This window comes from Rhinoraja longicauda, chromosome 1 (assembly GCF_053455715.1).
Source record: "Rhinoraja longicauda isolate Sanriku21f chromosome 1, sRhiLon1.1, whole genome shotgun sequence".
NCBI classification, from domain to species: domain Eukaryota; kingdom Metazoa; phylum Chordata; class Chondrichthyes; order Rajiformes; family Arhynchobatidae; genus Rhinoraja; species Rhinoraja longicauda.
Genome location: NC_135953.1, coordinates 25,334,759 through 25,347,750, shown reverse-complemented (window position 1 = coordinate 25,347,750; position 12,992 = coordinate 25,334,759). Strand labels below are relative to the sequence as shown.

The window sequence follows — 12,992 nt, the reverse complement described above, 5'->3', positions numbered from 1 at the left end:
TCCAATCTATGTTTCGTGATTGTCATTAGAATCTGCTTATTTTGTGCACGCAGTGGCATCTCAAGGGATGCAGCAGGGAAGAAGCAGTAACAAGGATAAATGTTGCTGAAATGTAATTACAGTCGGCTGCCTGCTGTACAAGAGATTCTGAGAAATGGTACAGTGTGCACCAACAGACCAGTTGCAATTTTCAACATTCGAAACCATGCTGGAACAACGCCGGCTATGAAGGTGGTGTGATGAAGAGTGAATTCAATGCACGGAAGCCAAACAAAGGTTGCCCTTTGGTCTTTACACGCTGTAGGAAGAGAATTGGTAAATTGTGAGGTATGAAGTGGCCATGCAATTTCATCTTTTTAATACAGATCTTAATGGTTCTCATTGATTTGTTCAGCGGGGGCCAGGGAGAGAAACATAATGGACTCAATTACCTGATCTGAACAATTTCATCCCCTTTCTTCCATGTGATGGTTGGAGCTGGAAATCCAGAAACGCAACACTCCATAACCCCATCTCGTCCTTCCAGGACAGCTGTGTTCATGGGTCGCTGGATGAAGGTAACTTGTCTGTGCACCCCAGGCTCTGTAAAATAATGGAAGGGAATATATTTATTGCTCTGGTCAAGGCTTGAAAAGAATGCTACCCAACAAGACCAAACACGTGAATAAATCTCAACATGCTGCACCAGAATTTTATTTATTTTTGAAACTTCTCATTCTGGCCTATTATCAAAGGGCAAGGTAGTGTAGGGATAAGGAAGATGGGATAGGTATTTGGAGGCAGAGGCTGAAAGGCAGCAGCTGGGAAATTAAGATCTGTTAACTAAATAAATCTGGAATGAAGAAACGTTATCAGGAATAAAAAATATGGAACTACAGGATTACCATAAAATCTCATCAGTTTCACTCGGGATTTTGGGAGGCAAAGTCAGAGAGTCATACAGCACAGACACGGATGCATTCATGCTGACCAAAATGCCCATCCAAGCCAATCCCAGTTGTCTGTGCCTGCTCATTTCCCACCAAATCTTTCCATCTGAGTGTTGAACTAATTTGTCTCTGGATAGTTTTGTTTAGTTTATTGTTATTGTAATCTGTGGAATTCTCTGCCTCGGAAGGCAGTGGAGGCCAATTCTCTGAATGCATTCAAGAGAGAGCTAGATAGAGCTCTTAAGGATAGCGGAGTCAGGGGGTATGGGGAGAAGGCAGGAACGGGGTACTGATTGAGAATGATCAGCCTTGATCACATTGAATGTTGGTGCTGACTCAAAGGGCCGAATGGCCTCCTCCTGCACCTATTGTCTATTGTCTATTGTCTATTATCACTTGTGTCGAGGTACAGTGAAAAGCTTTTGTTGCATGCTATCCAATCAAAGAAGACTGCACATGATTACAATCAAGCCGTCTACAATGTACAGATAAAGGATACAGCATTTAGGGCAAGACAAAGTCAGGTTAAAGACAGTTCAAAGGTCTCCAATGAGGTAGATGGGAGGCCAGGACTGCACTCTAGCTGGTGAGAGGACAATTCAATCGCCAGCTGGGAAGAACTTGTCCCTGAATCTGGAGGCATGCATTTTCAAACCTCTGTCCCTCTTGCCTGATGGGAGAGGGGAGAAGAGGGAGTGACCGGGGTGAGACTGGTCCTTGATTATGCTGGTGGCCTTGCCAAGGCAGCATGAAGAGTAGATGGAGTCAATGGAAGGGGCAACGTGGTCTAAAGAAGGGTCCCGAAACACAATAATATGGTTGACTCATTAAATAATCTGGTCCAGAGCCACATTTACAATGCTATTTTGGAGAGATATATGGATGGGAATGGTTTAGAGGGATATGGTAAAATGAAAGGCAAATAGGACTATCCCAGAATGCCAATTTGATCAGCATGGACAAATTGGGGCAAAGAGCCTACTTCCATGCTAGATGACTCCAAAATCTTTCTTTGGAAACTTTTATTATAATGAGTTCCCAAAAGACATGTTGGCATGATCTGCAGGGATTGCTGTACTATAAATATATTGGTTGTTCTCGTGAGGCACAAATTAAACTGAGGCTCATGTGTCTCATTCTGGTGACACGGGTGGATGTGAAGGATCTGCTGGTATTACTTGCTGAACAGAAATAAACTCTTCTTGTCAACCAGCCCACACACCTTCCTCAACAAACATTATCAAACATGGAGTGTAAGAAAATAACTGCAGATGCTGGTACAAATCGAAGGTATTTATTCACAAAATGCTGGAGTAACTCAGCAGGTCAGGCAGCATCTCAGGAGAGAAGGAATGGGTGACGTTTCGGGTCGAGACCCTTCTTCAGACTGATGTCAGGGGGGCGGGACAAAGCAAGGATATAGGTGGAGATAGGAAGATAGAGGGAAAACTGGGAAGGGGGAGGGGAAGAGAGGGACAGAAGAACTATCTAAAGTTGGAGAAGTCAATGTTCATACCGCTGGGCTGTAAGCTGCCCAAGCGGAATATGAGGTGCTGTTCCTCCAATTTCCGGTGGGCCTCACTATGGCACTGGAGGAGGCCCAGTGTAGGAAGGAACTGCAGATGCTGGTTTAAACCGAAGATAGACACAAAACTCAGAGAGTTTTCGCCCAGAGAGTTGTGAATTTGTGGAATTTTCTGCCACTGAAGGCAGTAGAGGCCAATTCACTGGATGAATTTAAAAGAGAGTTAGATAGAGCCCTGGGGGCTTGTGGAATGAAGGTATACGGGGAGAAGGCAGGCACAGGTTACTGATTGCGGATGATCAGCCAAGATCACAATGAATGGTGGTGCTGGCTCGAAGGGCCAAATGGCCTCCTCCTGCACCTACTTTCGATGTTTCTATGTAAAACGCTGGAGTGACTTGAAGTCAGTACACATCATTGTCTTAGATTTAGTAAAGAAATGTCGGCAGTTCAGTTCAGTTTAGTTTATTGTCACATGTACTGAGGTACAGTGAAAAGCTTTTGTTGCTTTTGTTGCATGCTAACCAGTCAGCAGAAAGACAATAAATGATTACAATCGAGCCATTTACAGTGTATAGATACATGGTAAGGGAATAATGTTTAGTTCAAGGTAAAGCCAGTAAAGTCCGATCAAAGATCATCCGAGGGTCACCAATGAAGTAGATAGTAGTTCAGGACTGCTTTCTGGTTGTGGTAGGACAATTCAGTTGCCCGATAACAGCTGGCAGTTCAGCATCTGGCATGGGATTCCTAATGGAGTCCTGTAGTGGACCAAGCAGATACTGGCAAGTCAACCTGCAACATCCAATGTTTCACAGAAACAAAGAAACATAGAAAATAGGTGCAGGAGTAGGCCATTCGGCCCTTCGAGCCTGCACCGCCATTCAATATGATCATGGCTGATCATCCAGCTCAGTAACCTGTACCTGCCTTCTCTCCATACCCACTGATCCCTTTAGCCACAAGGGCCACATCTAATTCCCTCTTAAACATAGCCAATGAACTGGCCTCAACTACCTTCTGTGGCAGAGAATTCCACAGACTCACCACTCTCTGTGTGAAGAAATGTTTTCTCATCTCGGTCCTAAAAGACTTCCCCTTTATCCTTATGCTGTGACCCCTGGTTCTGGACTTCCCCAACATCGGGAACAATCTTCCTGCATCTAGCCTCTCCAACCCCTTAAGAATTTTATATGTTTCTATAAGATCCCCCCTCAGTCTTCTAAATTCCAGCGAGTATAAGCCTAGTCTATCCAGTCTTTCTTCATATGAAAGTCCTGCCATCACAGGGATCAATCTGGTGAACCTTCTCTGTACTCCCTCTATGGCTAGAATGTCTTTCCTCAGATTAGGAGACCAAAACTGTACACAATACTCCAGGTGCGGTCTCATCAACTGGTTTTCCCTTATCCACTCTACTAGTTACATCCTCGAAAAATTCTATAAGATTCGTCAGACATGATTTGCCTTTCATAAATCCATGCTGACTTTGTCCGATGATTTCACCACTTTCCAAATGTGATGCTATCACATCTTTAATAACTGACTCTACCATTTTCCCCACTACCGATGTTAGGCTGACTGGTCTATAATTCCCCGTTTTCTCTCTCCCTCCCTTTTTAAAAAGTGGGGTTACATTAGCTACCCTCCAATCCTCAGGAACTACTCCAGAATCTAAAGAGTTTTGAAAAATTATCACTAATGCATCCACTATTTCTGGGACTACTTCCTTAAGCACTCTGGGATGCAGCCTATCTGGCCCTGGGGATTTATCTGCCTTTAATCCATTTAATTTACCTAACACCACTTCCCGACTAACCTGGATTTCCCTCAGTTCCTCCATCTCATTAGACCCCCGGTCCCCTGCTATTTCCGGCAGATTGTTTATGTCTTCCTTAGTGAAGACAGAACCAAAGTAGTTGTTCAATTGGTCTGCCATCTCCTTGCTCCCTATGATCAATTCACCTGTTTCCGACTGCAAGGGACCTACATTTGTCTTAACTAGTCTTTTTCTCTTCACATATCTATAAAAGCTTTTGCAGTCAGTTTTTATGTTCCCATGCCAGTTTTCCCTCATAATCTATTTTCCCTTTCCTAATTAAGCCCTTTGTCCTCCTCTGCTGGACTCTGAATTTCTCCCAGTCCTCTGGTATGCTACTTTTTCTGGCTAATTTATATGCTTCATCTTTTGTTTTAATACTATCCTTGATTTCCCTTGTTAGCCACGGATGCACTACCTTTCCTGGTTTGTTCTTTTGCCAGACTGGGATGAACAGTTTCACAGGGCTTGTTCTACTCCCCTCACTACACAACAGCATTTAGAAACATAGAATCATATTGCATGGAAACAGGGCCTTTTGGCCCAAATTGCCCTTGCTGACCAAAATGCTCCATCTACACGAATGCTGCCTGCCTGCATTTGTCCCATATCCCTCTAAAACTGTCCTATCCATGAACCTCTCCAAATGCCTTTTCAATATTGGTATATTTTGTTATAAATATTTTTATAGTACCTGCAGCAATTATCCCCCCCCCCCCCCCCTCCTCTGGCAGCTTGTTCCATATAACCACCACCCTCTGTGTGAAACTGGTGCCAATCGACAATAGACAATAGGTGCAGGAGGAGGCCATTCGCCCCTTCGAGCCAGCACCGCCATTCAATGTGATCATGGTTGATCATTCTCAATCAGTACTCCGTTCCTGCCTTCGCCCCATACCCCCTGACTCCGCTATCTTTAAGAGCTCTATCTAGCTCTCGCTTGAATGCCACTCAGGTTCCTATTAAACCTTTCCCCTTGACAACCTAAGCCTGCTGGTTCTTGATTCCCCTTCCCTGTGTAAAAGACTGTGCATTTACCCTATCCATTCCCCTCATGAACTTATACATCTCTATGAGATCAACCCTCATTCTCCTGCACTCCAAAGAATAAAATCCTAGCCTGTCCAACCTCTCCCTATTACTCAGGCCCTCAAGTCCTCGTAACATCATCATAAATCTTCTCTGCTCTCTTTCCAGCTAAACCACATCCTTCCTACAGCAGGGTAGCCAAAACTGAACACAATACTCCAAATGCGACATCACCGACATCTTGTACAACTGTAACATGACATCCCAACTTCTATAATCAAAACCCTGACTGATGAAGGCTAATGTATCAAATGCTTTCTTGACCACTCTATCTACATGTAATGCCACTTTCAAGGAACTATGTACTTGTACTCCAAGATTCCTCTGCTCTACTACACTCTCCAGTTATCTCCTGCTCCCATTTTTTCCTCTTGATTTCCTTCTTAAATATGCTCCTCAGTTCCCTTAACTATTCCTGGGATATACTTGATCCCAGCTGCCTATACCTATTCTCATGCCTCCTTCTTTTTCCTGACCAGAGCCTCAATTTCATCATCCAAGCTTCCTTACTCCCACCTACCTTGCCATGCACACAGGAACATGCATGCGCTAAACTCTTGTCATTACATCTTTAAAAGCATCCTACTTTCTGGGTGTTCTTTCGCCCACAAATAACCTATTCCAATCAACTTGGGTAAGTTCCTGTCTCATGTCTTCAAAGTTGGCCTTGCCCCAATTCAGAATTTTAACTCATGGGTCCACCATGTCTTTATTCCTAACTATTTTTAAAGCCCAACAGTGGTCAATGTTCCCAAAAGGCTTGCTCATCGACACTTCAAACATTAGCCCTCTCCAATTTCCTAAGAGTAGATCAAACTTTACTGTCTCGCGTGTAGGGGGTCTACGTATTGCCTAAGGAAACATTTACCGGAAACATTTAACAAATTCCACCCTATCTGAGCAGTGGATCAACTGGGCTTATATTCACTGGAATTTAGAAGGATGAGAGGGGATCTTATGGAAACAAATAAAGTTCTTAAGGGATTGGACTGGCCAGATGCAGGAAAAATGTTCCCCATGTTGGGGTGTCCAGAATCAGAGGTCACAGTTTAAGAATAAGGATTGAGATGAGGAAAAACGGTTTCACCCAGAGAGTTGAGAATCTGTGGTATTCGCTGCCACAGAAGGTAGTGGAGGCCAATTCACTGGATGTTTTCAAGAGTTAGATATAGCACTTAGGGATAATGGAATAAAGGGATATGGGGGAAAAGCAGAAACAAGGCACTGATTTGGGATGATCAGCCATGATCATATTGAATGGCGGTGGGATTCATATGGCCATTCTTATGATCATATTGATTGGCTGTTCAAAGGGCCGAATGGCCTACTCCTGCACCTATTTTCTATGTTTCTATGTTTCTAATGGCCCTATGACAATCCCAGTGTATATCTGGAAAGTTATTATCCCTTACTAATCCAACCTTATTTGTCAGCCCAAGATTATTTTGCCGAGTTTTGTTCCTTCACAGTGCCTGTTCCATTTCCATCAGCTCAAATGGAGTCCTTTATCACTCTTGATGTTCAATGCTGCTCCTCCAAATAAGACTGATAAATAACATTTTTAATTGGTTGTACCTAACTATATCAACGTTATCTTGTGAATAATTCTATTTCTTCATTTGGAGTTAGATAATTGAGGGCTACTATTTTATCTGATTGTATGGTAATGTTTCGAGAAAGGCTCATGAGAAATGTCACCATGGAGGGACCTGAAAGTGTCTCGGAACTAATTGTGGTAATGTTTTGATTTTAAAAGGTAATGGTTGTATTAGGAAATAAATTTCCATCCACAGATGTTTCGATTCCTGATTTATTTTTGCTGGATTCAATTTTCTGCTTGTAACTAACAAGTCAGTTTCCACTGCAGTGATCGAAGGTGCTTTCTTTAATTTCTCCTTAATGACCTGGACTGAGATAGCGAAAGCTTACATTTACTTGACAATACACATAAGGTGATAATTTGAAGAGGTACATTTATTTTAAGAATTATTTTTGCCTAGGTATAAATAGAAGAAAGTTCCAGAAGAAATTTGCTGTAAATTTTACATAAACTAGATAACGTGCTTAAACTTTAAATATTCTTGAGGTGGATAAAGATGAAGCTGTGCAAGGTTTAGGAGTCTGGGGCGACAGAACGTTATGAGATCAATGCAGAGCAGCAATCAACACAAACAATTAGATGCCAAACCTTGTGACAGTTTAGTTTAACTTAGAGGTACAGCATAGGAACAGACCCTTTGGTATACCGAGGGTACCTGTATACCGAGGGTCCCTGTATACCGAGGGTACCTGTATACCGAGAGTACCTGTATACCGACGGTACCTGTATACCGAGGGTACCTGTATACCGAGGGTACCTGTATACCGAGGGTACCTGTATACCGAGGGTACCTGTATACCGAGGGTACCTGTATACCGAGGGTACCTAGTACCTGTATACTAGTTCTATCCTGCACACAAGGGACAATTTCACAGAAGCCAAACAACCTACAAAACTGCACGTTTTTGGAATGTGGTAGTAAACGGGAGCACCTGGAGAAAACCCACATGGTCACAGGGAGGGCCAACAAACTCTATATATATACAGCACCCATGATCAGAATCGAACCTGGGTCTCTGGTGCTCTAAGGCAGCAACTCTACTGCTGCACCACTGTGTAATGGAGGGTATGGATCACGTGCAGGCTGAGGAGATTAGTTTTAACTTGGCATTATATTCAGCATCTATGTTGTGGGCCAAAGTACCTATTCTTGTGCTGTTCTGTTCCATATTCCATGTTAAACGAGAGAATCTAAGCTCGGGAAAATATTGGTCAAACTTAATTTTGGTCAAATTAGACTGCATTTTTAATAAGATGCGGTCGTTGGCATGCTGTGCTGTGCAGTGAAGAGACATACTTTAATCCCAGGCGTCACTAGTTGGAGTTGTTAAAAGAAAATGGAGTTTATAAAGAAGGAATTTGCGGAATGGTCTTTTTCAGTTATGTTAGATTGCTAAGGATATGAAAATAATTAACTTAGTAAATTAACCTAAATTGAACTGTGTTTGGAGAATGATTATATACGGCTTCAAATTAGAATAGATTAGATAGCAGTAAATGCATCTTCATGGAACGTATGGTCATTATGTGGAGTATATATCCAGACACAGAGGTGGAGGCAAAATCTCTGGATATATTTACAAAACAATTGCATGCCACAAATGAACTGTGAGAATATGGATGAAAGGCAAAATCAATCAGGCATAAAATGGCTGAGAAGAATACAAGGGCGGCACGGTAGCGCAGCGGTAGAGTTGCTGCTTTACAACGAATGCAGCGCCGGAGACTCAGGTTCGATCCTGACTACGGGTGCTGCACTGTAAGGAGTTTGTACGTTCTCCCCGTGACCTGCGTGGGTTTTCTCCGAGATCTTCGGTTTCCTCCCACACTCCAAAGACGTACAGGTATGTAGGTTAATTGGCTGGGTAAATGTAAAAATTGTCCCTAGTGGGTGTAGGATAGTGTTAATGTACGGGGATCACTGGGCGGCACGGACTTGGAGGGCCGAAAAGGCCTGTTTCCGGCTGTATATATATGATATGATAAGATGAGAAGAAAGGCTAAAATAGAGAAGCTGAATAGAGGAGTAAAGCCTGTTGAAAATACCTGCTGCTGCTGCTTGGTAACTATCAGGTAAGAACATATATTTTTTCCTCAGGTAGCACACACAAGCTACAAACCACACCCACAAATCCTTCTCCCAACCAATCTAAATCCTGAGATCCAAGGAACTGCAGATGCAGTTGAATAAAAAAAGACACAAAGTGCCGGAGTAACTCAGTAGGTTAGGCAACATTTCTGGGGATCATGGACAGGTCACGTTTCTGGTCGGGACCCTCCTGGTCAAGACTGATCAATCAGTCTGAAGAGAGGTGTCGGAAGGAACTGCAGATGCTGGTTTAAACCGAAGATAGACACAAAAAGCTGGAGTAACTCAGCGGGACAGGCAGCATCTCTGGAGAGAAGGAATGGGTGACGTTTCGGGTCATTACCTTTTTGCAAATCATTCATTCGTTGTTCTATATCTCTTGACATCATCGTCTCATTTCCCTTTCCTGTGATTATCCGTCTGAAGAAGGATCTCGACCCGAAACATCACCCATTCCTTCTCTCCAGAGATGCTGCCTGTCCCGTTGAGTTACCCTAGCTTCTCGAGTCTATCTTCAGTCTGAAGAGAGGTCCTGACCCAAAACATTGCATGCCCATGTTCTCCAGAGACACTGCCTGACTCAGCCAGTTACTTCAGCACTGTGTCTTTTAATCTAAATCCTGACCTCTTTCCAGTACAAGGCCCAAGCATGACTTTTCTAGGCCATGATCTTCCATTGCAAACTGTGGCTTTCGTTGGACGACAGAAAGTGTCTAGTGAGGAGATTTAGTTCTTGAAATGGTCCGAGTCACAATACGAATGCAGATCACTTCATCTTGGCTTAACCATTAAGAAAGTCATACATCTCCGCAATCATTACCACCAGCTGCTTCTTAAATGATTCTTTTTGGGCATAAGTTCTACTGCATTGCAAATCCTTCAATTTATATGCCCAGCTATGTGTTCTGAATAGCTTACCAGCAAATGACAGAGTGCCGTTAAGGACGCAGCAGGCCAGCTATCATTATGGCTAGCAACATATAATGCCTGATTGGCTTACCCACTTCAGGAGCTGTCACATTATCCCAACATGTAGGAACACTTATGATCCATCAAATGAACCACAAATACAGACCAAATTAGTTTCACAGAAAGCTCGACTTCCTTCATGCTTCTTTACATAAAATGATGTGTAGAAAAAAATATAAAACTACCACTGCTGTAAAAGGTTTGGTTTATTTAGCAGCAATGAGCTATAAAGTCATAGAGTTATACAGCATGGACACAGGCCCTTCAGCCCAATGTGTCCATGCCGACTAAAATGTTAACCTGTGCTTGTCTGAGCTAAAATGTAGAAACAAGGTATTCCAGATGCTGGTTTTCAGGATCAGCTGGGGAATACGGAAAAGTAATGTTTCGTCGTGCCCAACCTGAAATGTCGCCTATCCATGTTCTCCAGAGATGCTGCCTGACCCACTGAGTTACTGCAGCACTCTGTGTCCTAATCTGAGCTAATCCCAGTTTCCTGTGGATTACCAGTGATGGGACATTTGGCAATGAGCAAGTGTTTTAAGTGAGATGTCATAGAAGCCTAGAAACATAGAAACATAGAAAATAGGTGCAGGTGTAGGCCATTCGCCCTTCGAAGCAGCACCGGCATTCAATATGATCATGGATGATCATCCAAAATCAGTATCCGTTCCTTTTTCCCCAAATCCCTTGATTCCTTTAGCCCGAAGAGCTAAATCTAACTCTCTCTTGAAAACATCCAGTGAATTGGCCTCCACTGCCTTCTGTGGCAGAGAATTCCACAGATACACAACTCTCTGGGTGAAAATGTTTTTTGTCATCTCAGTCCTAAATGGCCTACCCCTTATTCTTTAACCATGACCCCTGGTTCTGGACTCCCCCAACATGAGGAACATTTTTCCTGCATCTTGCCTGTCCAATCCCTCAATTTTTTTTAATGTTTTGTTTTATATATAGACACTCCTGCCTTCCAAATAACAAATCTCTGACATTGGTTTGCACCATCCATATCCCTGATAGATGTTTTTTTATGATGGATCATGAACATTCTTTCACGTTTGGATGATTAGATATTGTTGAAGGAGATGGCAAGTGTAGAGATAAACTTAGTTACTGTATGTCAGTCCATATAACCTCAGTGAAAGCATACACCATGGAAATAATTACTATACAAAATCAGAAGTCACTTGTCATTGAGGAAAATACACTTGATGTGGTCTACAAGTACTCCCAAAAGGCAACTTATGAAATGCCTCACAATAGGCTGGGCATGAAGATTGATGGTGGTGGAATAAAAGGCAGCAGCAGCATGGATAGAAAATTAGTTAAGTAACAAGAAAGGAGAAATAGTAGTTAAAAGTTGTTTGCCAAACTGGATGAAAATATACTGTGGAATATCCCAGAGTTGGTAACCTGGTCGCTGTTCTTCTCAATGCTGTGAATGTTAATTATGTGCACCTGGTTGTAGAAGACACAATTTGAAAATGTGCAGAGGACACAAAACTGAGGGCGCAATGAAATGTGCAAAAAGGATAATACCTTTGTTTAGTTTAGAGATACAGCACGAAAACAGGCCCATCGGCCCACCGAGTCCTTGCCGACCAGCGATCCCCATACACTAATGCTATCCTACACACACTCGGGACAATTTACAATTATACCAAGCCAATTAACCAATTGTACATTTTTAGAGTGTGGGAGCAAACCGGAGATACTGGAGAAAACCCCGTGCAGGTCACGGGGAGAACATACAAACTCCACACAGACAAGCACTCATAGTCAAGATCAAACTTGGGTTTCTGGCACTGTAAGACAGCAACTCTACTGCTGCGCCACCGTGCCGAAACAATAGATCTGAGGGTGATGGGTGGAAGAGTAGCCAGGCTGGTGGTAGATTACATTTAATGCTCTGAAATGTGAACTGGTATATTTTGTAAGAAACAAATGGAAAGTGGCAATAAACCCTGGGCAGGTTGTAAACTCAAACACGATCCTGGGTTTATAAAGAAGAGCAAGAAGCATAATTAACTTTTTATAAAATGTGAACCTTTTATAAAATATGAACAGCTGCCTACGATGCACCGTTCAGTTGCAGGTTGCACTGTTTTTAGGAAAGATATAAAGGCTCCATGATGAAGAAAGAAAGGCAAAGAGATTTTTTTAATCAATCCCAGGGAAGAGGAGGCTGTTAAAATGGATAGGTTGGATAAACTGGAATGGTTCTCCTTGGAAAAGAGGAGTTTGTGACAAGAGGAAGTAGGCAGAGGAGATTGAAAGAACCACTTCCCTTTGGCACAGGGATCAAGAACTAGGGGATATATAATGACTATTGGTAAAAACACCAAAATTAACCTCAAATCTTTTTTTGCTGCAGAATGCTCGGGTTAGAATGCGCAGTGTGTACTAGACCCGATCAATCTGCCAAGGATAATGGCAGAGCTGGATGTGAAAAAAAGCCAGTCAAGTGTGTGAAAGGAAAGAATTTATTGAGGAGTGGAACTTGTAGATTATTCCCACATTGAGTTCAGGTTTAGAGATACAGCATGGAAACAGGCCCTTCAGCCCACTGAGTACGCACCTGACCAATAATCACCAGTAAAATAGCTCTATCCTACACATACTGCACTCCCTCAATAGCAAGAATGTCCTTCCTAGCAAATTTGCAGATGACACAAAGCTGGGTGGCAATGTGAACTGTGAGGAGGATGCTTGAGGATGCAGGGTGGCTTGGCCAGGTTGTGTGAGTGGGCGGATGCACGGCAGATGCATGGCAGATGCAGTTTAATGTGGATAAATGTGAGGTTATCCACTTTGGTGGTAAGAACAGGAAGGCAGATTATTATCTGAATGGTGTCAAGTTAGGAAATGGGGAAGTACAAAGAGATCTGCGTGTCCTTGTTCCTCAGTCACTTACAGTTAGCATGTACAGCAGGCAGTGAAGAAAGCTAATGGCATGTTGGCCTTTATGACAA

The 12,992-nt window shown here is 42.8% G+C and overlaps 1 protein-coding gene across 1 annotated transcript in view; it reads right to left on the bottom strand.

The window, feature by feature from the left end:
- dcc (DCC netrin 1 receptor) overlaps positions 1-12,992 on the bottom strand; it is a 1,038,091-nt gene that overhangs the window by 481,756 nt on the left and 543,343 nt on the right. Inside the window, exon 4 of the mRNA XM_078421445.1 lies at positions 432-582. Within this exon, the coding sequence (XP_078277571.1) occupies positions 432-582 (151 nt within the window). The remainder of the gene's footprint in view (positions 1-431; positions 583-12,992) is intronic.